The sequence below is a fragment of the Epinephelus fuscoguttatus genome, linkage group LG12 (genome assembly GCF_011397635.1).
Source record: "Epinephelus fuscoguttatus linkage group LG12, E.fuscoguttatus.final_Chr_v1".
In the NCBI taxonomy this organism is placed as follows: Eukaryota; Metazoa; Chordata; class Actinopteri; order Perciformes; family Serranidae; genus Epinephelus; species Epinephelus fuscoguttatus.
In genome coordinates this window covers 37,497,642-37,523,884 of record NC_064763.1, presented here as the reverse complement: position 1 = coordinate 37,523,884, position 26,243 = coordinate 37,497,642, and the positions used below count along the sequence as shown (strand labels likewise).

General features: G+C 39.0%; 1 protein-coding gene across 1 annotated transcript; it reads left to right on the top strand.

The window, feature by feature from the left end:
* Positions 1 to 39: 39 nt before the first annotated feature.
* sar1b (secretion associated, Ras related GTPase 1B) lies at positions 40 to 10,826 on the top strand. The gene is made up of 7 exons (XM_049591996.1): positions 40 to 213; positions 4,098 to 4,172; positions 6,822 to 6,941; positions 7,121 to 7,186; positions 7,505 to 7,608; positions 8,416 to 8,547; positions 9,118 to 10,826. Exons 2-7 carry the CDS (start codon positions 4,115 to 4,117, stop codon positions 9,232 to 9,234), a joined length of 597 nt encoding a protein of 198 aa, XP_049447953.1. The 5' UTR covers positions 40 to 213; positions 4,098 to 4,114; the 3' UTR covers positions 9,235 to 10,826.
* Positions 10,827 to 26,243: the final 15,417 nt, after the last annotated feature.

The following is a 26,243-nucleotide window of genomic DNA, read 5'->3' as shown; positions in this document are numbered from 1 at the left end:
AAGATGAGTGTGAAACATAAACAGGAAGCGGCTGGGCAGAGTTTTGGGAGTTGCTGGACAGCCATTGCAGTGTCGTGGCTCAGTAACAAAACACGAAAAGGGAGAGGAAGACTTGGCATTCCGCAGGCTGTCTCTTTTTTGCCACCGGGAGACCAATTTACATGACTAAAAGAGAAAATACACTCGGTAAAATAATCTACATCTAAACAACGGGTAAGTTTTAAAAGCATTTTCACAAAGATGGTAGGAAAAGAGACCTGTGTGAACGTTCGGCATTTCGGCTAGCAAATTATCCCGGCTGCTAACGATGCTATGTTAGCATTGCTAACGCCGATGTAGCTAACTCGCTTATTATCGACAGGATTTGAGTTGGATTTAAAGTTAAACTGAAGCTGACCCGCTGTTAAATTTATTTCTATATTCAGATTTGTTATTGGAAGGGAAATACTCGAACTAATTCAAGTCTCCAGTGTTGTTAGTACATTAATGAAGTATCTCTTTAGCTAACTGCTGATTAGCTCACGTAGCCAGTAACTCCTCGATGCAACGTCGCCTGTTGGAGAATATGACACGTAGCTAGTGGCTTCCTGCTAGCCAGCATATTAGTCGGCCTCACCCAATCTATATAAAATTACACGTAATGTATGCTTCTAACTTTAATGTGAATTTTTAGTGTTATGATATTTAAGCCTTTTAATTTTTACGCCAACCCAGAACTTGCCAGAGACCAATCATCCATGTAACATTAGCCGTTAGGGTAAAGGTTAGCTAAGTTAGCTAACTTCGCTGCTACGTTGACAGTGCTTGTGATAGCTGCTGGACTTACTTGACAGCCGGGTCAAACCACATTTCGTGTCTTTTATTGGATTATAAGTTTACAGTTTTCTCATGACATCTATTTGATCCACACCACTTGCCTGGAATCTTGCTGAATTTGTAGAGACCATATCTTTTCAAGAAAATATGTGTCCTTATGTCAGTAATCGCCTCAATCTGTGAACTGAAACACATTGCTGAAATATCACCGCTATGTCTACACACGTAACGTACTAGCAAGTCTTACTTATCACCTGACTGTGAATGAGTGAGTGAGTTTGTGAGTTGTTTTTCAGACACTGAAGAATTGAGGTATATAGTAAAAAGGGCAAACTGTCAAAACGTAGCGTGGCGATTTTTGAGTGAGTACACTTCTGTTTAGTCAGTCTTGTGCTGAGTGTAATTTGAAATGGTCATGAACTAATCTGATGGATGTAATTCATAACAAATGTCTCATTGATGGTGAGTTTAGCTCTGAGGGCAATTCTATCCAGATGCCTCCTGTGCATGTTCAATGATCTTAACGTGGCAGCCAACAGTTTTACCTCATATCTTTGATTACTACACTTTAATGTGGCTGATCATGCTTGTTGATCATTTTGCACAGTTAAAGATCTAGTGTGTAAGATTTAGGGGGACTTGGTGGAATCTAGCAGTGAGGACTGCAGATTGCAACCAGCGTAGACTTATCTGGTAGAATTCAAGTGTTCTTTATTCAGGGGCTTTTTACCAGCACAGTATCCGCAGAGATCTAGTCCTCGTCACAATAAATGGACCAGGTGATAAAGATACATAAAAACACGGAATAAACCAGTTTCAAGTTATGAACAAGTATTTCTCCTATGCCGTTTGTCACGTCGAAAATGGAGCATTTGCCCAGCACCTGATAGAGAATGCTTAACTTTTTTCCCTGATAACATAATGTGTGCTCACCTTATTTCTGATCCAGATGGTCAGGAGGGTTTTACCAGGAGCTGAAATATCTGCAGAGGTTTTCTCTTCTCCAAAACAAATGGATCAAGTGATTTAAAACAGTTTCAGGTTACAAATCAGTGTTTCTCTGATGCTGTTTGGCATGTCAGAGATGGGGCTCACATTTTTTTTTCTAAAAACGTAAGATCCAGACATTCAGCAAGTTTTCTCTCCTCCAAAACAAATGGACTTGGTGATTTAAACCAGTAAAATACAGAATAAAGCAGTTTCACTGTAAGAAAGTCAGTGTTTTTCCGATGCTTTTATCTTGGAAGGGCATATAACTATAGCGACCGATGTGAAAATGCGAATGGCCCTATCTAGAGCCTGTGTTTGGTCTGTCCGTTGTGGGGTACTGTAGAGACATGGCGGTGCAACATGGCAATCTCCGTAGAGGAAGACATGCTCACTGTGTAGATATAAAAGGGTCATTTTATAGTAAAAGAAAACACAATGATTCTTATTTTTAGGTGATAGTACACTAAAGAAAACATACTTATTATGTTCCCCTTAATCCCACACATTAGACCTTTAAACTCTGTTAACACCGACTCCAGATCCCTTTAAACAGGTTAAGGCTGTTGCCTTCGGGAAAGCCTTTTCATTTCCCTCACACATTTTAAACTCACGTGTCTTATATGGGCCTGTGTTTGCCCGTGGTTGTTGTCAGTTTCTGTCAAACTGCTTCACATTCACAGCTGCATAATACCGCACGTGGGAGCATCAGTCTGTAACACCAGCCCACAGTGTCGTAGCAGGCATGGGAGCATATGGGATTGGAGTGTAGCACCAGCTGACGTGTAGTTCAGCTGTATTTGCGTGGTCTTGACCTTTGGCTACCTTATACTTTAGCCCTGGAGTTGTTTGCAGATTACGTAACTACGGCAAGAGGCTGACAGCAGGTTACCTGTTTCTGATGGCTCTTTAACAGTCACAGGGAAAAGGCGAGTAAATGAGATTAAGTTGAAAAACAATGTATTGGCTTATGTATTTGTATATGTACTAGCTTAAACATCATGGTTGTAACTTAAAGGTTCTCCTTTGGTTACAGAGAGTGGAAGTTTTTTCACCTCCCTCTTGTTCAGATTGCTGAAACATTTGATCACATGTCAAGAGGGAAAAAATAAGGTTGTGTGAGCTAGAGTGAGAAATGAACAAAACAAGAGTTTCACTTAAGCAGAAGCAACAAGCTGTTGCGTGTAGTCAGTCAGGAAGCCGTTGACTTCACAGTTACAGCAGGTCCTACCTCAGATCCATTTTGTTTTGATTGAAATACAATCTGGCTATTTTATCATGAAAGGCAAAGACTAGGCTTCATTTCCAGGCCCATGCAGATGGGTTGTTGTTCAACATACTCATGTTGCCTGTTGCGGAGCTGTCAGATGGCGTGTGATTAGTGCTCTGCATCTCCTGTCCTGCTGTCCAAAGACTCCCACTGGGACAAGCTAATCATTGGCTGTAGAAAGGCAGTCATTGTTCTTATCACCAGCTGCCAATATCTGTGTGATAGGTTGAGACAGGTTGCATATTCATGGAGTTGAGTGGTGTCACTTTTAGGTTTGTGGTCACAGGTTCTGAGTATTTCCTATTGATCTTACTGTCTGTCTCCTGTTGTCTGATACTCTTAATTGTGTCTGTTTGTCTCCTGGTGTTTTCAGGTACTTACCCCTGTAGGCTCAAGGCATGAAATGAAAATGAATATTAGGTCATTGTTCAGAGCTGTGCTATTGAAAAAAAAATGCTGTCATCTTTAGACCTGGATATTTTTTAGTAAATAGCTACTGTTGTAGCAATTTCAGTATTGTGACAATATCATCATCAGTAGGATAAAATGTCATCTTAACAAGTATGTACAGGAATTAGCAAATGTATCTTTGTATTTACTCTCTTGCCAACATTTTGAATCACAGCTCTTTGTACCTCAGTGTTCTGTTCGTGCTGGGGATAAAGGATACTGTTTTGATGCTGCTTTCTAAACCTTTACAAAGTTTCCCTCCTAACAGTGTAATGGTGACACTTCTTTCTCAATGCTAACTGTATGGTATGGTGTCCATGGGTAGGAATAGAGACTTTGTGGACAACACCAGTAACAAACTACCTACAAAAATAAATGCAACTTAAGTTATTGGTAAATCATTAGTAGGAAGGTAATGGGGGAAAAAGGCACAAACATCAGATGACTTAATTTTTGCTAACGTTTGCTATGATTATGAAGGATGTTATAGTCAAAATAACAAATCCCAACTGTTATGTTTCTCCTCTTGTGTGCATATATCCTCTTACCTCTGTTTTTTCCTTTTTTTCCCAAGATTCAACAGCTCCGGATATGTCAGGCATAATAGAATGGCTTTATCAAAGTATCAATGGCGTACTACAGTTTTTAGGTGAGTACTGGCGATCATACACACTAACTCAGAGTTAACATGAATTCAGTGCTGAAAGGCTTAAAAGGTTATTGCTAACCGTCATGACTACTTTGGTATCTTAAGTTTTTAATCAAAATGGCATTGTTGTAGTGTGAACCACAAAGCTATTGTTCAAAATGTTATGTAAGATGGTGGGTGGCTGTAATGGTGGTGTGAGTGTAATCTAATTAATGTCTCCAATGATCACAGGAGCAGCTTTAATTATTATAACTACTGGTCTGTCTAACACCTCCTGAAGTGTTCACTGAGAAGGGGGCGATGTGTATTGTGCAAATAGTGGGCTTTGTCCTGAGTAATCTATCCCTGTTGTGGTAGAAGTTGATAGTAAGAAGCAGGTTGTTGGTTTCTATTGTCCCCCACAAACTCAAATCTGAAATACAAATACCACGACACCCATCCTTAACTGCTAATCCACATTACAAATGTTAATGCAATAAAACGTTTGTAGCAAAGTCGCCTTGTCAGCTAAAGTCCTTGTCAGGCAAAACGTATTAGTTTCTTTGATAATCAAAGACACCACAAGGCCTTTTTCACATTGACCAGTTTCATCTATGGCAACCGCCGTTCCTTTAAGTGCCGCTGTGTAGTTTGAAATGCTTATTATTCCTCAGTTAGAGCACAAACACAAGAAGCTGGCTTATGGGTTTGGTTTCCACTGGGACCGCACTTGCTACTTATGTTTCTGAAGTGGCTCAGCTAAAAGCATCCTCCAAATGGCATATATTATATGGCCTAGTGCCGATAGGCAATCAGATAGACTATCAGTGAGACAAGTGCTGATTGTGTTCTTTCTCTGCCGATGTTAAGGAACTAAACTGTTATAGCATATAAAATCTAAAGCCTGCTCCCTACTGTGCACATACAGAAGATGCTTCAGGTGGAGTGGCATGTGCACACACACATGATCACTGTGAATCAGCACAAGTGACTCTGCTCCTTAATTTAAAGCAACCTGTTTGCGATCCCTTTTCCATCCACCAATCCTGACAAGTGCATTGTGCAATCCAACAAAAGTCAATGTCCATTCGCCATATGCATGCGTACCAAGGCACCAGTGTCTATAGCATCCACCTCACACCCTGCTTCTTCTTTTGCTGGACTGGCTTGCATCTGTAAAGCGTGAAATTTACTTGTAAATGCATATAAATGCCTGCAATTATTGACAGTTGACTTAAAATTAATATTTAATGAAGCATTTCATTTGATACTGGCTTTGTCTTAACTCATAAACAACATAAGTAGGTTTTATTGTTTGTAACGAGAGAGACCTGTTTCTGTTGTCGGTGGGGCTGGGCGATATGATAAAAACAAATATCACAATATTTTCAACCACATACCTTGATATCAGTATTGCGGTGATACTGCAGAGTTGACTGTTGAGCTCACAAAATATTTATACAATGAGATTTTTGATAATCATCAGTAATGTGCATATAATGACTATATGGGTATAATATCCAGAACCTAAGACAATATCTAGTCTCACGTCACAATATTGTTATAATATCAATATATTGCTTAGCCCTAGTAGTCAGACGTCGGCAGTGAGTAAATTTGATCATGATTCAGACTCATAAACATTCCCTTAACCAGAGGCGATTTCTGTTAATGACGACATGAGAATACAAACTATTGCCAAACCCTAGTTTTATGTGAACATGAAAGGCATACAAAAGGAAATATCTCACAGAAAGGTGACATGATTTGATTGATTTGTTATGTCCATCTGAAATCTGGTGCTAAATCTTGCCATGTGTAGCAGCTGCTCTTCTCCCCAAAGTGTGCTGTTCTAGTTTCAGTGTCAGCGCTGCTCCTGAGAAGCAGTTGTTCCTGTTCTTCCTGTCAGACAGGTAGCATAGTACCGTTGTGACTAATGATGACGTCTACTAGAGCTGACTCAGTCAGAAATTTCACAAATCCACTGGGTATCACTACGCTGACTCAGAGTGGTAAATACAAAGCCTTGTAATCCTGTCAGGAAAGTTGAGGAAGGATTGACTTCAGTCGCACCTTTTCTCTTGTGTTCAGTTAGATAATACATCTGTCTTAGAGAACTGATGATATCAGTAAAATCTTGTCAGCTTCCCTTCAATGCAGAAAGCACCTTTTTTGTTTGTTTGTATGTTTTTATCAATAGGACTGAATGCTATTCCTTTATAGAATTACAAATCAACTGCTATTTACAATGTCCATGTTCACACAATACAGTATGCAAGAGCATAGCTTAATTTGGCCTTAGTTTTGTTTAATTTATTAACATTCTTTATGTGACATAAAGCACAGAGAATGGCAGAATCGGTAGGTTGAGCGCAGCCTCTTGTTCAGTAAAAAAAAGTGACGTATGAGCTGAATGTCCACTGCATGTCTGAGAACAAGTCTGAGCTTGGCAACTCTTTTGTCAAGTGTCACCTTTATGCAAACCAAAGTTCTTAAGCCGTGACAGACTTTCAATACTACTAGACTCACCACCTGAGTTCAAATGTGATCTTTTATTATGTGTGACATTTCCAGTGACTTAACATTGTATAATATGATGCAGCCTGTCTAAAAAAAACAATTTCTAATGTCCAGGGCTTGTTTTGTGAATTGCTTCTGGCTTTGTTTCAGGACTGTACAAGAAATCCGGCAAGTTAGTATTTCTTGGCCTGGATAATGCTGGCAAAACGACGCTATTGCACATGCTCAAAGATGACAGAATGGGACAGCATGTGCCAACTTTACATCCGAGTGAGTTGGTGCTACGCCTTCACACACATGCACAACCACACATGCTCACTCAGTTGTGATCAAAGCCATCCATGCCCAAAAAAAAAATGGTTATAATATTCACTCATCAGGCACACATGTAAATACATTAAACACTGACTTGTACGATTTATTCATGATTATTTTTTTTCTTCCTCCAGCCTCGGAAGAGCTGACGATTGCTGGCATGACTTTCACCACCTTTGACCTTGGAGGCCACGCACAAGGTGTGCTTGTGTAATATGTATACTAATGTTTTTGGTTTTCATTTGTCACGATATGTGTTTGTGAAGCTCCAATACCACTTTTTCACTTAAGATAAATCTTGGGAAAAAAGTGATATTGGCAATTTTCTATACACACCTGACCCACTTGTGGAAAAGTGCTCCAAGCTATATTTGCACTGCATAAAGGAAATTCTCCTCTGCAAATACTCCTGCTAACATACAATATGTCACTGCAGTGTCAGTGAATGCATGCTTTGTTTAACATAAGTAGACAGACCAGACTGTAAAACTCTGTTTGTTTTTTGTCTGTTCACACAGCCCGCAGAGTGTGGAAAAACTACCTCCCTGCCATTAATGGCATTGTCTTCCTTGTGGATTGTGCAGACTTCACCAGATTGGCTGAATCAAAAGCAGAACTTGACGTAAGTACCTGCTAGGTCTGGTTAAAGGCTTAGTGTCTGGTGTTGATGGTTAGTTGGCTTAAGAATTTACAATGAAATTCCCCCCAAAGTACCCAAGTAAGTTATTACAAAGACATAATCAAAATTAGTATTTTTTCTGTTTTTGCATTAGAAAAATTGCAATGATAACTAATGTGCAGTCACTGTTGTATATAAAGCAAAAGAAGAGATCAAAAATAATTAATTCCATATAAATTATTTAACAATAAAAATGTGGGACTATTTTTTAAAACAGTGGTATTCATGCACAACGCTGGGAGATAAATGTTTTTAATAAAGCAAGTGTTTTAAAACCTACCTACCATACTGTAAGAAGTTTTTTCTTCTGCAGTCAACTTTCACCATCAATGTTAAATAATTGTTCAGAGAGGAATCCGTTGCAGAGGAGGCAAAGGTACAAACCTCTGCGCATGAAATACAAAGCCCTGTTTGGTAGCACTTTTGTAATATGGATAAGGAGGCACAGCCCATTACTGTCTGACTTTGTCCTGACTAAAAAGTCTTGCTGTGCAATTTTTGTCTATCATTTACATATTGCTCAGTCCACATTTTTCATTTCTTAGGAATATCCCAAGTGTAATTAAAGAAAATGTAGGACATTTCCAGTTAAAGTAGAAGTAAATACTCATAACATCACTTCTGGAAGGAACTAAATATCACCACAGTTTGAAATGTGTAGCATTGTAGTATCTAAGGGTAGATTTTTTTCTTTAAGACTTCAAGGATGAATATCAAAGCCACATAATAATACCGAGTCTACCCTATTAGGCATTAATGACAGACGAAACTATTGGAAACGTGCCTATCCTGATCCTGGGCAACAAGATCGACAGACCAGAGGCCATCAGCGAGGAGAAGTTGAGGGAAATCTTTGGATTGTATGGACAGACGACAGGCAAGGTGAGTAGAAACAGTACTGATCTGTCGGGACACTACACTCTGGCTTTTAATACCTGATCGTAAGAATTAGAAGTTAAGCAAAACATCACTTTCAGTAGTTGACCAGAGAAAAGACTGCATAAAGATCCAGTGTTGGACTATGGGGAGATTAGTTCCTACCCCATTACATTGACATACAAGTTATTCAGTAACGGTGTCAAAGCAAACTGAAGTAGCGGTGATGAAGTAAAGTATCAGTCAGCTTAAGCTTGGAAAACATCAAGTTTAAGTTTTCTAGGTTAAGCATTATCTTGCAGGAGTTTACCTCCTTCTATTTATTTGCCAAGTTAAGAGCAACACAAACTCCTGTTTGACACATTTACATATTCAAAAAAATGCATTCAAACTCAGAGCTCGCTCTTGATCGCTTTGTAAATTACAACTCTACGCTCACCACACCACAATGGTTTCAGGAAGTTTTGCTTTAATTGATTTTTTTGTGTGTAGAGGACAGCATTGTATAAAGAATGAAGTGACTTTGCTAATTAAAGAAGTAGTTTAAGTGTGACTTTTATCCTGCTTTTGTCTCAGGGCACCATTCCCATGAAGGAGCTGAACACAAGACCACTGGAAGTGTTCATGTGCAGCGTGTTGAAGAGGCAGGGCTACGGCGATGGCTTCCGCTGGCTCTCCCAGTATATCGACTAAAGCAGCCAAGCCCAGGAACACACCGACACCACCACCACCACCATCAGGGGGGCGCTAAACCCAACCACTCAAGACGCCCACCATTGCCACCAGTACCATCATACTCAGCCCCATGTTTGGTTAAACAAATCTGCCTCCACCTCCAGAGAAACCAGTACAACTTGATCCCAATAGACTTTTATTGGTCGAACATTTGGTTCCGCACTTACAGAATTCATACCTGTATGAGCGCGCGCACACTCGTTTCCATCTCTCTGTCTTTTTCTAAGAGAGTAACATAGCATTGGTTCCACAGCAAAGGGTGTTCAAATTCAAACGGATGAATCTTTTCTATATTGTGTCTGTCGTTTGCTGCCCTCTTTCCCTCCCTTCCTGCCATCTGTTGAGTGTGACAATAGATGCATTATAACTGTAAATCTGTACATGATTCCATTGGTATATCAACAATCCCTGATGCCTCTTCCCCTTCTTCAACTCAGTTTGAGCAATGAGAGAGAGCAACTTAGTTGTATACATTGCAGTACACTTTTTTAACAGTTAAGACATTCATTCAATGTTGTATTTAATCACATTTGATTTGTCCTGTTTTTGTTTTTTTTTGTTTTGTTTTGTACATGATTTCAGTAAATAAACTGCGTGGCCACGTATACAGCCCTCACTATAGATGTGTGGCTGTTTCACCCATTTATTAAAATGGACCAGTGCATTTATCTTAGCAAATCAGAAATTAGACCAATTTCTTTAGATTTCTTGGAAGGTAAAACACTTTTGTTCCTGACTTCTGTTTTGTGGGCACAGTAGCATTGAATGGATCCAAGTGGACTCCCCTTTTTAAAGAGATGCATGGGGTGGTAGTTCAACAGATGGGAGAAGAATTTTAGGTAATAATACGAGCCGTAACCCAGGCATGGTTTGATGAAATTGTGCACATGGCACAATGGTCATCTGATGCGAAGAAAACTATTTAAGTAAATGAGATGTGGGGATAAATAGCCTGATGATAACATGCAGTAAGAGATGAAGGGAGGAATAAACAGATGGGTGTAACATCTAGTAGCCTAATCACCAATGTTAGAAGTCCATCCTGCAGATACATTTTCTGGCGCAGACCTTTGTACAGGGTGAATCTAGTGACCAAGCGTAGATAAGGACACAGTCCCACAGTGGGAACAGGTAGGTAGGCCTAAGACACCTCTTAAAAAGGGACCATATATATATATATGAAATGTACATGAACATCGTACATGGATTTTGTACTTATAAGTGGTATCCTTTGATCTATGTGCATTACCAGAAACTATTATGCATGCCTTGTTCTTTTTGATTTTTATTGACCATTATACCAGAGAGTACAACAGGAGGGAAAAAGATGCCAAAATTTACAATGAGAGCTGATTGTCATGTTTTTTTAACGGAAACAATGGAATTGCGCGTAATACACTTTTTCTGTCCCTGTCCCTTTGTGTCTCTTTCATTCCCTCATGACCACGTGATGAGCTGTTCCAACCAGGGTGGGACTTGCTGTTGTTTGCATCATAAAAAAATGTAATAAATGTTTTCAATGAATAACAGGCTTTAACATTGATCCACAATGCAGACTGATTCTTCTTTGGTCACTTTTATTTTGTTCCTTTTGCAGACGTAAAAGTTCTAATATAACAGTATGAAAGTACTCCACCAGCAATATGTACATAAAGTATTAAAAGTAAAAATGCTCGTTATGCAGAAAAAATGACCTCTGACCTATATCATTACACAAATATGACACATTATTGATATTTACATAGGGTTGCATAAGCATTGTTAAACTGGTCAGGCTGGAATCAGTTATAGCTGCTTGGCTACAATATATCTGAGGGGTTGGAAGAAGAAAACCAAAGTTCTACTTCACAAATATGTATTCGCATTTTTAACTCATTAATCTTTATTTTTCTTGTGAAATACTGGAACTTATGGCATCTTGAGGCCCCAAACGCTTAAAAAATTTGAGGCGTTTGGTTTGGATGACTCAGATATCAGGAATGTGACAAAGGGCCCCAACTATTCACTGCTTTTTTCAGTAAGGGGTCACAAGCCTAAAAGATTGGAAACCACTGGTTTAATTTTTAATGTATTAGAAACTACAGCTGTTAAATAAATGTATTGCAGGAAAAAATGTTTGCAATACAATATTTTAAAGGAGAGTAATTATATGCACAGCATGCAGGTGTAAGGCTATGAAACAACAGTGCACATGAAGGAAAGAAAGTAACACCTGCACACTTTCTCCACGTCGGTTCCATCAAGATGTTTCGATCCTAAAAAGACTGACTTAAATACATGTACACTGGGTTTAGACACCTTCTATTAATTAAGACTTGTTCTGTTTTGCCTCGAACTTTTGAACGTAGGTGATGTAGACTGATATATTGGCTGATGAAGTCGATATGTTTTATCAATTAAGGTATATGTCTGATATTTTGTAGATTTGGTGGAGCTGGGTAACCACACCTGCCATCACAGAGCCTGTCAGCCCATTGGTGTGCATTATGTATAACTATAGTTGTGGTTTCAACTTCTCAAACATTTTGAGTAGGATTGAAACGTCTTGATTGAACTTTAAAAGCCTGGGGTAAGTGTGCTGTACAATATTTCCCTTGAAAATTCATAAGTAAATAGCACAAAAATTTAAATATTCAAGTACCTCTAAATTGTACATAAGTATAGCTCTTTTATCAGTGCTATGTATTAAAATTCATTATCTGACAGTTGAATTACCTGCACTAGACTTTGGACTTGGGTAGCACCGCAGCATGTAGACAATTAACTGGATGTAAAAAGTAAACTGGCACCATATAATTTAGCTTCAGTAGAGCAAATATACTATGAGGCCACTAGGTGGTGCACATAACATGGAAAGGCATCTGAATTTCACGTTAGGCACAGATACACCACTGTCTCAACGGATCATACTATAAGTTTTATTCCAATAATTAATCGATGACGCAACATTTCTTCAAAGTATCTCCTGCATGTTTGTTTTAGATTTTTTTCAAGGCAGCAACTGGATTTATTCTAGTATTCCACAAAAAACACTCACAGATGTCACAGCAAATGCGTTGTTTTAATCCTGGTTTATTACAGTAATTCGAAGATGTGTATCTTTATATGCAGCCCATGGGTCATACGTCCTTCCCATGCACATTACAGCAGCTGAAGATCAGCCATGCAGGCTCACACAGCTTCCAGTGAGGAGAAGATAGCCAGGACAACAGCCACAGCCATGTCCACACACCAAACAGTGATGCTCCTTTCTCTGAACTGCTCCTACACCTTTCCTCCTGTCTCCTCCCCCCCTGCAGGGCTGCACTAACAGTGGGAACTGGGGATCCTGCTTCGGGCTGATGTCCAAGACACTGGCAGCGGGTGCTGGAACAGGTTTGTGACCCATGTATTCGTCCTTGCTAAAGCACTGTCGGGACAGGTTTCCTATTGTCTGTGTGACTGAGAAAAATGTGGTTGTTTGTCAGGCTTGATGGGTCTGAGGGGGTTGTGGAACCTTGGACATGGAGCTCCATGGCCTGAATGAGGTGCTGGAGGTGTCTCCGGACAGGTTAGGTAGGTGCAGGATAGGTTTTCTGTTCCCAGCACGAATGGAGACTGACTTGGTATGATGCAGGAGGATGTGAAGAAGAGTGTCAGCTAGCTGGGTTGTTATAAGGTTGATGGGAAAGACTGTTCATCAATGGAAGTGAGAGACATTGCCATAATAACATTAGTTGACACTGTTATTATTGTATGGCAAATACACACCCTGAAATATAATGAATACAAATGAATAACAAATTCGACTGCAAGGCATCACACTAACATTTTTGTATTTGCATTAAGGCAATGTTTGTATATTTGAACTTAAGATATTAACAATGTGGTTGTAAAGTTCCACATAAAAGAGGAGTTATTATCCACAATAAGATTACAATAATAAGAGGAATAAACTGAAGTGTGTGTGTGAAGTCAGGAAACTGATGCTGCTTGTCCTCACTCTCAGAGACTTAAAGATATGAGACACCAGAGGAGGTGAGTTCCCATTACCGGTGACTTTACCTTTCGTTTCTCCTTCTCACATCCAATTAGCACTCAAAACACAACTCAGCAAAGTCACACCGATACACAAGAAGTTAACAAGAAGAGGTGAGACATGATCTACAGCACACGGTCATCCATTCAGCGAAAGCAATGCTATCTGATATGTTTTAAAAGTTTTTTATTTTTCATCCTGGTTGTCTTTTTCAGGAGGTTTTGGATCTTTATTTACAACAATATACCTTTATTTTTGCTTTCATGTGAACCTTTCTTTTTATTAGCTGGGACTAGCAGCTCAATAGCTCGCTGTGTTGGTTGTTTGGTTGGTTTGTCAGTCCACAAAAATTTCCCCAACCTTTGGTGGCCATAGTTTCTGCCCAGGGAGGCTGATATTTAGAGGTCAAGTGTGAAGGTGTGTATTTGTTTTCATGCCAGTTACTGTAGCTAAAAGGGGGGCATGCGCCTACATGGTGGGAGCTATTGTGTATTTGTGCTTCTTTCATTCATTCATTCATTCTCTGTAACCGCCTTATCCTACTGGGGGTCACGGTCGGGGGTACAGGCTGCAGGCTATCACAGGACTGACACATAGAGACGTTCACACTCAGGTTTACACCAATTAACCTGACATGTATGCCTTTGCAAGCTGAAGAACCCAGAAGGCATTTTGCTAAAAATGTGACAAACTTAGGGCTAAAAATAGTGACAGTACAAAAATACTCAAACACACTCGTAATGTTAGCTCCTTTGACTACTGTGGCCAAACAAATATTTTGACAGTTTCTGGTTTATATATTTTTGCCATTTGATTTTTTTTTATTCATTTATATGCTACAGAGAGCAGCAAAAGGCTTAGAAGGAGGTTTGTGACTTAAAAGCGCTAAAACATCCTACTTAAACATACTTAAACAAAACAACTGAGTATGAACTGTATTCACCTGAAGTACCTCCAGTTTTGTTTATTTTCAGTGTAAGAGCTAATTGCTAGTCTAGCATGCTAGCATGTTAACATTAGTGAATTAGCAATAAACACAAAGAACAGCTGAAGCTGATGGGAATGGGATTTGTTTTGCAAGTGACAAACTGAAGTACATTTCACCCCGAGAGGCAAACTAAGGTGTGTATAAAATGTCATGACAATCCATCCAACAGCCTAGTTGTTGAGGCATTTTACTCAAAACCACAAACGTGAACCTCATGGTGCTGCTACAGAAACAGGAGGGGAATCACCAAGGTTGTTAAACTTCATCCTCTCTGGACCATGAATGTCTGTAGAGAAATAATGTAAATCAATTCTGCAGTTGTTGAGATATTTCAGATATTTCTTGACTCCTTGCCATCCCAACAGCCGTGCCACTAGCATGGCGAAAAATTGTTCTTGCAAGTAGAAGTCTGCATTGATGTCTTTATCTGTAGTGCTTGCATCTGATATAAAGAATCCCCCTGCAGGAGCTGAAACGATCAACTTCCTGTGGCACTTTCAATTTACAGATTGTATGTTGCAGGTGCAGCTTCATTCATTTGAAATCAGTCTTATAAATCAGGTGAAAAAAAAAAATCTCTTGAGATGCAGTAGAAAATTCAGTCAAATGACACTGTACCATATGAGGCCCATGGGCCCTCAGTGATTGGCTTCACTCTATCAGGACTGTTAGTGCAGAACTAATCCACTCAAGATGGAAGTCTTCACAGATTTCATTGCAGGATTTTAAGATGAATGCTTCATATTTCAGCTCACTAATAAGTAAGCACCCACATTTAAGTCCTGCAGCAATCTAACCAAAACACTAAAGAGTAGAGTTGCCTTACTTTGTAAGTGTAGCAGCGATTATTTGGGTGTCAGAAACTTGCGCTTGCTGGGAATCTTCTTCTCACTGGTAGTGCAAGGAATACAATGCACTGTGCATTAATACATATAATTATCAGACTGGTACCAAACACAGAGAGGACTCAGTCACAGGACTCAAAAATCCAAAGGCTTTACTGAAGGTTGTGGCACAGAAACACAGTCCAAAAATACAGAGGAAACTCTCCAAAGGCTAGGAGCTTTAGCAGAATGCAAAAATGCAAATAACAGATCGAAAACACTGGGAAGAAACACCTTGAACAAGTGCTCAAACAACTGAGATGAACTGGCACACACAAACGGCAGCAGGTGGACTAAATACACAGAGGAGGAGGGGTAACGAGGGACAGGTGAGACCAATCAGGGTGGGGCAGGTAATCACACAGGAGGGAAACACACAGGGGCAGGAAGTAATGTGCCTGATACAAGAGACAAGGGTAAGTTTCAAAATAAAACAGGAAATACTAGCAAAACTGATACTTCTGTGATACTTCTAGATGTGCATCTAAACAGGCTGATGGAAACATGGCTTCTCTGACTTTTTTATATCATTTTTAGGCAGGACACACTAGCCATGTTTCCATCAGCCTGTTTAGATGCGCAGCTAGAAGTATCGCATCGGAAAATTATGATGGAAACGCCACAATTTGAATCAAAATCCCCTGATTCGCACAAACTAAAATTCGCTCGCTTTAGCCAGGTTTTGGTTGATTCGAAAAAATGTTGATTCACAAAACGGGATGGAAACAGTTATGTTCGAATTAAGTCTGACGTAGTGCACCTCTCTCCATGGTGATATCCACGCTCCGGGTCGGGAAGGCGGTAATGCATTTACAAGCTGGTTGCCAACCGCCAGAAAACGTAGAAGAAGAATGCGAAACTTGTTTTGTTTCCGGTTCTGCGGAAAACTCGTGCGAGTTCGTAGTTTTCACCAAAGTCCGTACATTGAATGGAAACCCACAGGATTCATATTTCTTTTAATGCGCATTTTCCAATAATTCAAATCACTTTTGGATGGAAACATAGCTAATGATGTAGCTGGCGAAACACTAATATTACACTCTTTTTTTCCACTTTTTAAAACATTTGAAATTAATGAAATAGCATAATAGTGTACACTTAACCTCAAAATGGAAAAAAATGAATTAATTGTTCAATGGATATTAAATTGTTCTAACAAAATCTACACTCTTGGATGTTCATTGCTGTCTTTGGTATTTATATCAAAGTATTAAGTGTGTTGTTACAGTCGCCCCTGCACATGGGGGCAGATTTAACATTTGACTTCTACTGTTTCAATAATGTGACTCTAACATGGCTTGTAAAAACAACTGATGACTGTCAAAAAGTAGCGTGCAGATACAGATTCTGTTGTAGCCTACTTAAGCTTCAGACTGACAATATTTTGTACAATGTTTATCTGGTCAGGGTGAAAAAGCCCCCAAAGCAGCATTTTACACTAAGTAAGCTACTCTCTGTCACCTCGGAGACAGAAAATTATTGAAACGGCACAAATTTACCTCAGAGAAACACAACATGACTTTAAAGAGACACATAATTAGGCCTACTGCAGACTCAAAATTATCTCGAAGACACAAAAAATAACTACAATGACACAAATTGACCTCAAACAGACACAAAATTACCGTAAAGCTACACAAAATTACCTCAGAGAGACAAAAACATACCTCAGAGAGACACTAAATCACCCCGAAGAGACACAAAATGGTCTTTAAGAGACACATAATGACCTCAGAGAGACACATAATGACCTCAAAAAAGACAAAATGACTTAAAAAGTCACAAAATGATCTTGAGGAGAAAAGTACCTCTGAGTGACACAACATGACCTCAGAGAGACACAATATTACCGCGAAGGGACACAAAATGGCCAAAACAGATGCAAAATTACCTCAAAGAGACACTAAATGACCTTAGAGAGACGCAAACAACAAGAAAACAGGCAAAACCACCACAGACTCTGTGTGTCTTGCTCCTGTGTAGGGACTTTTGCATATCTGGGCCCAGGGGCCCTTTGTCTCATAATCTGCCCATGCATACACTAGACATATCTGTCTTTTACAGAGTGACATTTTTGCCAGGTATTCAACAATATGCCAATTTCAAGCTCTCTTGCTGAATGAGAAAAAGCCAGCACCATAAGACAAAAATCTCTGTCTGCAGTTAACACCTCTCTGTTGCTCTCACAGTATGATGACATAAAGATATTTAAATGATACTCATAAATGAACAATATCCTAAATATTGAGAAAATTGTTGAATTACGAGCACTGTCAAATAATAAGGCTTCAATGCTTGTGTCACTCTTTGCATCACCTATATTACCAAGAAGTTAAAAAATGTATAAGCTAGGCCAGGGGTCTGCAACCTTTGCCATTAAAAGAGCCATTTTTGACCAAAAATAATTTGAAAAAATCTGTGTGGAGCTACAAAACATGTTTGAGCCTTATAATCAAGGTAAACAGCCTATTAAGTCTAAATTAGCGTATACTTATGGTCTAAATAAGCAGTCATTAATATGTTTTACCACAAGGTGGACACTGTGCATGGCACTATTTATGATTATTTGGTTCTTAAATTTTGCAGAGCTGGCAGTGAGAGCAAACAAATCTGTCCACGCACTACTACATTCTCTATTTTATTCAATTTACTTTTTGGGATTTGGCATCCATAGCTAACCAGCCACTGCTATCAAGGTTTAGCAACATTTGGATTCATAGAATGAATTTCCATAGACTTCTTTTCTCAAAGGCTCAAGGAGCTATTGGACAGGGGCTAAAGAGCCACATGTGGCTCCGGAGCCACAGGTTGCCTACCCCTGAGCTAGGCTATATTTTTATTAGCATGTTTATGCTAGGCTATTTGTTGGACAGGTAAAACAGACAGTTGGTGAACCAAAAAGTGTCAGAATCTCACGTCTACCTGAAACCAGTCCGTTTGTCAGTGACAGCAGGTCTTAAGATGAGGTCCAGGAGCAAAAGGTCTCAGTTTGTGGTGTGTTTTCCAGAAAAACGTCGAGTGAAAGTTGAGTTGCTGCTTGTCTCTCCGACAGAAAGTTCCTTCTGACTGAAATGATTAAACGTGTGAAAAGATGCACTTAGAGACCACATAGCAACCATGGAACCATCAGGTCCGTCCTAACAACACGTCTGACCTCAGAGTTGTCATTACGTCCATATCAACAAGTCCTCCACTGCAGGAACAATACCATCTGTTAGTTTGTGACAATAAAAATTGTGTTTGCTTTTATTTATTTTATTTTATTGTATTTTATTTTTAATGTGTGTGTGTTCTCTGTCTTCGCGTTGACAGTTTTCAAGCAAGAATGACAAAAACGTCAATTTTTCCACATTCTCAAATATCTTCTTTTTTATCCTACATTCTGGTATAATGAATAGTTTTTTGGTTTTAGACTGTTTCTTGGACAAAACAAGACATGTATTGATATCACCGTTCTGCTCTTGGATATTGTGATGGGAATTTTTTTTACTCTTTGCCAATGTTTTGTAGAGGTAATGATTACTTCTCATCCAGACATAGGCAGATTATGAGACAATGGGCCTCTGGGCACAGATATGCATAAGGCCCCACCACCTTTTGAAAGAGACATAAAGACTTTTTGAGGTCATCATTTTAAGGTCATATTGTGTCTTTTTTGGTCATTTTGTGTCTATTTGTAGTCATTTTTGAGTTTCCTTTAGGTTATTTCTTGTCATCATGCTGCATCTTTAAATCAACTGTATCTTTGTAGTCATTTTGTGTCTCATTATTTTCTATCCATTTGACTCAGTATTGTGTCTCTTTGAGGTCATCTTGTAGGCCTATCCTTTTTGGTCGTTTTGTGTCTGTCTATTCATTTTGTCTCTCCTTGTGGTTGTTTTATGGAATTCTGACACAATTTTGTCTCTCTTAAAGGTCATTTTGTGTCTATTTGAAGTAGTTCTGTGTCTTATTTAGGTAATTTTCTGTCTCTCAGGCTACTTTATGTCTCCTTGACGTAAGTTTGTGTCTCATTGTTATTGTTTTCTGTGATTTTGTTGCAATTTTGTGTCTCTTTAAGATAATTTTGTGTCTTATTGTGGTCATTTTTTGGTCTCTCAGGCATCTGTATGTCTCTTTGAGGTTGTATATTTTTTGGTCCTCTGTGTTGTTATAGTTACTTTGTGTCTCCTCGTGGTCGTTTTGTGTCTCTTCCTGGTCAGTATGTGTTAACTTGACTAATATTTGGAAGGTGAAGGCCAGGGGGCCCCTGATACTTTGGGCCCCTGGGCCTGTGCACTTGTCAGTGCATCTCAAGGCATCAATGCATGTATCAAATAATTACATGACTTACACAACCCTATCATTATTATGCTTTTGCACTGATGCAAATACTTTTGTAGTTTTTCTTCTTCTACTATTATTCCTTTCGCCTACTTTATTTCAGGGTAATACCAATTTATCAAATACAAGTTTTGACTTTTAGAAGGTCCCAAATAATAGAAGTTGTTTGTTTGTTTCTTAATCAGTGAGATCAATTCAGATCTTATACTACAATTTATTCAGTTTTTATATATATATATATATATATATATATATATATATATACATATATATATATCACTGCAAAATAAAGCTGCATCAGTCACATCCACACTTCTCTAGCCTAAACTTGTCAAGACAGGTATGTGTGTGCACTGTGCTGAACTATTAAGTAATATCATATCATGCCACCAGAGAGCAGTACAGGAAGGCAGCTGAGGGTCTCTACCACTGTCTCCATCCTTGAAGTCCTTCTGAATCTGATCCTTTTTGCAGTGACTGATTAAAAACTGTTGGTTTTCCAAAGCACCTACTGCTAAAGTCACACAGGACAGGAAAAAAGGATTGTGAAACACTGATCATCAGTGGTGATCAATTTACAGTCGTTACCTTGATCATCAAGTAATTTTCCTCAGTTATCTCCATGACTGCAGTGACGGCAGTTGATAATAATGGACTGTTTAAGCACACAATTTAAAACATATCATATGGACTCCTGTAGGACAAGTCCAGTTGGTTATTATCTCTTGACTTGCTGCTCTGATTAATTAATTTTTGTGAGGAGAACGTACAATTTGACTGATCAGACAAACACCTGCCACATTTGATATTAATGACAAAGTCAAAGACATGCAAAGTTGTTTCAAGCAAAAATGCAAAACACTCAAAAGAAACTCTGATGGGCAATATTTTTGAATAATTTGTTGACATTTTATAAAATAAGTTACCATTTGTTTGATTAAGACGATAACTGACAGATAAGGATCGGATAAGGATAAGGATGACAATATTTGTGTTTTCCATTGTCTTGTTTCGTTCAAGTTCAAAACCCACTGATATCCAATTCACTATGCAGCACCAGATGCTCACATTTGGAAAGCTGGAACCAATAAATATTTGGCAGTTATGCTTAATAAACTCTAAAATGTTTGTTTCATTATCAAAATAGTTGCAGATTAACTTTCTGTCAATTGACTAATCAATGAATTATCTTAACGATGTCCTGTACTTCATTATCATGTTGTTAGAGTTACCTGTCATAACCTGAGGCCAGCGCAGTCCAGTTACCTAACATCTTCAATACTCATAGTACAGTTCTTCTTCATGTTACAGATCAACCAGCTGTCTACAAAAGCTCACAGGTTCAGGGTTGCACATACAGTGTTGTCCAAGAGGTGTTTCCTATGTTAACATTTTGTATTTATTCCTTTGTGCTATGCAGTGTTGTAAAACAGTTTTCTCTTTTTCTTTTCTGTATCACAATGCCATGCCCGTAAACAAATTACAGTACAAACAGTTAAGGCATGAATGTGAGTCCTGTCCAATCTCTTGCAATTATTCTCCCATACTGAGTAATGTGTAACTACTGCTGAAATGGATATAAGCCATACAGAAAAAATTGCAGCTTTGTGCATTTTCATTCATTGTCGTCAAAATATTAGCTACAGTATACATCATAAAGTGCTTATAGAGTACATTTACAATGACAACATGGCTATATATTTTTACCAGCCTGTTTAAACACAATAACACAAGGACTTGTCATGCTGATGACACGGGCATGTTGACAGACAGAAATACTTGTGAGAGATACACAAAAGATTTTAAGCAAGTTACTTTTGCAATCCATTGTGTGGTGCTGTTTGATCAAATCGTTTCAAGACATGCACTTGACTTGCTGTTTGCAAATGTGAATGATGATTCTAGACATGTAGCAAACTCAGAAAAACTGTATACTGTATGTAGGCCTACTACACACAAAGCAAACCTGGCTAACATTTGCTGATGCTACTCATGGCCAGCTTTAGCCAAGTGCTTCACTATCTGTATCAACAATTTAGATTTGTTGTACTTTTACATTTCTTCTTCTGTGCTCTGCTCTGTACATCATGTCCATGGCACGAGCTAACAAAGCCCACAGTGCAGAGATAACATTATCAGCCGTCAGTAATCAAAGATTATTCAGCTTTGTTTGTGACAGTCATGTGGCCTTTAGGCAAACAGACTGTCTACATTCATATCAGATTTAACCACGGGCTGTCTTGATGTGCCGTGTCATATAATCATTAACCCTGATGATAATAATCTTTAGCTCACAAGCTCTTGGAATTTACCCACACTGATCCATTAGGTCTTGAGTTTCCAGTTTGGTTTTATGCAACAGTTCCTGAATAATCTCTGTACATGCTGTACATGTGCAACTCCTGACCAGGGGCGGGGCCAGACGTTATTAATGATCTGGGCTCAGCCCAAATCTAGGGGGGGTCTGGGGTCACGCTCCCACAGGGAGATTTTTTCCCCATTTATGGCGACTATATGCACTATTATCAAGGCATGTGGGATCACAGAATGCCAAAGATTCTGTACATCATTTGGAAAAACACAATAGCTGCCAAGGGAAATAAAAACCATCCTGTAGAGCTGATATCCAATTTTGTATAATTATTCTCCAACTGTCTTCATCATTCTGAACCCGTGTTGACGATGGCTAATTTTCATTCCTGCCACCTAAAAAGAGCCAAAATTGTTTTTATTTGTATTTATTTTTAAAGTCCATAAAAGGTAGGGTGGGAATTTTGCGTTGACAGCATTACTAATTTAAAGCCTAATTTTGTTATACTATGCTGGTGTAGAGTCCACAGAATTAATGTTCGCTTGACAAATCTGCTACATTCAAATCAATGCCATTATAGTCTGGGCTGCACATATTGCAAATCAATGATCTCCAACAATGCCAAGTAAACTTGGTCTTCAATACTCTGAATTGAATATTAATGCATCAAATTGTGCCTCTTTGTCAGTGGCCCTAAATGTCAAAATACAATGTGCTGGGTAGCCTCCTGCGTCAGTTTTGGATGTTCACGGATGGCATCTCAATCAGCGCTTGTTACACGCATTGTGTCTTTTCAAAATACATTTTCATTTTACAGGAAATGTACACTTTAAAAATAAACTTATGTCGGTAAAACACTTTGCTTTTCCATTTATTTCCTTAGGTTAGGCAACAATAGTCCCTGGTTAGGTTTAAGAAACAAAAGCATGCAGATAGGTTTAGAAAAAAAAAAATCATGGTTTGGTCTAGTGCATACTGATGTAATTACACGTCATGCGACATATGTCATGTGACATACATTTTTACTGTAGCATGCTACACATACTAGCACACAGACTTTTGGTTTCACACAGGAAACAAACAGCGGGCTCATGGGTGAAAGTCTGGTGCTTATTTGTCCACCACCTCCTCTCCTACCCACCCAGGATTTTCTCGCTTTTTATACTACGGTAGTTATTAGCGGCCTGAAAAGCCGCTGCTCGATGGGGTCCATGTCATTGGTTCAACAGCCCATTGGTTCGTCATCCCATTAGTCCGACTGTCTGCGGTGCTGAACGGCTCGCGGCAGGCGTATGGTGCACCGCGACCAGCTTGAGGCGGAGCAGGCTCACGGCTTACTTGTTTGTCACTTTCTTTTTCATTTTAACCCACACCATGATCTTTTCCTGACCCTAACCAAGTGGTTTTTGTGCCTAAACCTAACCAGACCTTAACCACAGGGCATCATGATGATTTCGGAACGGACTTCGGAACAGTGAGTTTAATATGGTCGGAACAATGGGATGTCAAACCAATGGGCTGTCGAACCAATGGGCAGTTCCCGCTCGATGCGTATCCTACTGTTACAACGAGTGTCCTGTTGCACTGGTGTCTGACGCTGACATCTACTAACAAAGCAGGGATATTTGACGAGTTGGTTGTGGCCACTGGAGTCAGAAATAGGTGTCAGCAGGTGTGTATAATACCGCAGCAAAGTCATAATCAGGCTAATTTACCTGTGAAAATGGTTTACACATTGAAGTTGAAGTGAACGTTGAACTCGCCCACCCTCACACTCAGCGTCGCGGTGACACAGACCTCTGTCAGTTTTTGGATACTGACACCATTTCCCTCAGTGGAAACGAAGCTTGTATTTACTTGTATTTCACAGATAAGAAACAATAAATTGTGAAGACAGTAAAGCCTCCACTAAAATACTATTTTAAGTCTTGTGTGTGATTTATCCTTCAGGGATTTATAGGCTACTTTGGGATTTATCCTGGCGTCATATGAACAGAAAAAATCTCGTTGCTAGGCTAATTTATACAATGTAAAAAGCCATAGGCTGGCGCTAATAATGTTAGCATGTTGTATTTGTTTAGAAAACGTGTTTAGTATAAGACAGTTGTTTTGTCGGTGAATGTTTTGAGTTGTAATGGAGCCAAATTGAGCGCCCTTACCTTTGTTACATGTTGCTGTTGTCCCTGGCTTTACATGAGACAAGGGAAAGATCGCTAGCTGCCAGGCTAATTTATACAATGTAAAATGCCATAGGCTGGCGTTAATAACGTTAGCATGTTGTATTTGTGGGGAAATGTGTTTAGTATAAGACAGTTGTTTTGTCAGTGAACCTTGTGAGCTGTAATGGAGCCAAATTATGTGCCATTATCTTTGTTAAATGTTGCTGTTGTCCCTGGCTTTTTTGAGACAAGGGAAAGATTGCTAGCTGCTAGGCTAATTTATAATTTATACAATGTAAAATGCCATAGACTTGTGCTAATAACGTTAGCATGTTGTATTTGTGGGGAAACATGTTTAGTATAAGACAGTTGTTTTGGCGGTGAACCTTGTGAGCTGTAATGGAGCCAAATTATGTGCCATTACCTTAAATGTTGCTGTTGTCCCTGGCTTTATATGAGAAGAGGGAAAGATCGCTAGACGCTAGGCTAATTTATTCAATGTAAAATGCCATAGACTTGTGCTAATAATGTCAGCATGTTGTATTTGTGGGGGAAGCGTGTCCAGATAAAGACAGATAAGTGTTTGTCTGTGAATGCTGCGATTTATAGTAAAGCCAATTTGCGTACTTGTGTTTGAAATTGTCTCTATTAAGCCATATTTAATGTGTGTTTTGAATCAACTAAACCTTACAGCACTTAACACAGCACTCCACCGCCGACTAGTGTTTTGGAGGTGTAGAGTGACACAGACACACCACAGCAGAAGTAAAAATAACGTGCAGATTTTTTTTCCCCACGACTAATTGATCAGTTGAAGATTATGTACGACTTCAGTCTTCAGACTTCGGTCTTTTCTTTGGTTGACTACAGCCCTAGAAAACAGACCCCCTCTAGTGAATACAGTAGATGACAACAAACGGACCTTGGCCCTATGCTTCGGACTTTTATTGGAATTGCACCTTAATTGTTTATTGTATGACAATACAAGTGGATTTATTAACCTAAATATAAGGACACAAATCACCCCAACAGGGAAATATAGTAAAGGTACAGAAATGGACGAGAATAAAACAGCTCCACAACTTAACCCCTTCTCATTAACAATGCAATCTATGTGACTCATTGACCCAACCTGATATTTTTGGAACAATTTATTTCTCTATGATTGTCTGTGCTTTTTTTCTTTTAATTTTGTATTTCATCCTATAACACATTTAAGTCTATTAAAATAAAGTAAAAAAAAACAACAAGATTTCGCTTGAATTATTTACCAGAGAGAAACACGTTTGTCTGCTGGATTGTATATTGAGGTTGAGGTGTAAATTCGCCTGTCGCTCTCTTTTCTCAGGTGTAACAATATACTGTAGGCAGCTTTGATGAGACTTTCTGTGTGAGCAGAACATTCTGTTGTCTTTATTCTTAAAAGCTGATTACTCGTCTGAGAAGAGGAAACATGACAAGGAAAATAAGTATTATGGAGACAGCACCTGAGAGGGCTTTTGGTGCTGTGATTATGTCCACAGTGGAACTGCAATATGAAACTGAGTACCTATAATCACAGCGGAAATATCCTTAAGGGCATGATTGCTTTTATACAACAATAACCTACACATTGTCTGGGAGGTTTTGTCAGCACTGGTGGCACTTACAAAGAAAAAACACACAGAAGTAACTCAATCTGCGAGTAAGGTATACTGGGTTCGTCTTTTGTTCAATGATCTGTTACACACTGTTGAAAGAAACACCTGGGCCAACCACAGCATGATGTGTGAGTGTATGTATTATTAAACTAGACTTACATCTATTATGTGCAAAACGAAGAGAGATAATTAAATAATACCACAAGTAATTATACAAAAGTCATGAGTATGATGTTTTAAATTAAATGAAGGAAAATGTATGGAACTGATAGGAACAGAAGCTGAGTGACAGGAAACATCCCAAACACATTGATCTATCAGTCTACTGTACCTTTTTACTCTTCTTCAGGGTTATTTGGGAGCTGGAGCCTGTATCCCAGCATGCATTAGGCGAAAGGAAAAGACTGGCCCAGTTCAATTAAGAGAAAACTAGAGCCATTTTCCCATCTTTATTATAGTATACAGACTTAATTACACAGACAAAATAAAAACTGTTTCTCTTTTTATGCCTGTGTCGTGTTTGTATGTAATCCTTGTTGTAAACAAGTTTCCAGACAGTCCATGTGTATCAGTAACTGCTGTGTAAACTCCTCAGAGGATATTCTGTCCTGGGATTGAAGACACGTCTGCGTGCTGATGATAAT

Coding starts and splice junctions, on each gene's coding strand:
- sar1b (XM_049591996.1), top strand. CDS start 4,115: ATGTCAGGCATAATAGAATGGCTTTATCAAAGTATCAATGGCGTACTA. Junction 4,173..6,821: donor TGGCGTACTACAGTTTTTAG/GTGAGTACTGGC, acceptor GCTTTGTTTCAG/GACTGTACAAGAAATCCGGC. Junction 7,609..8,415: donor AATCAAAAGCAGAACTTGAC/GTAAGTACCTGC, acceptor CTACCCTATTAG/GCATTAATGACAGACGAAAC.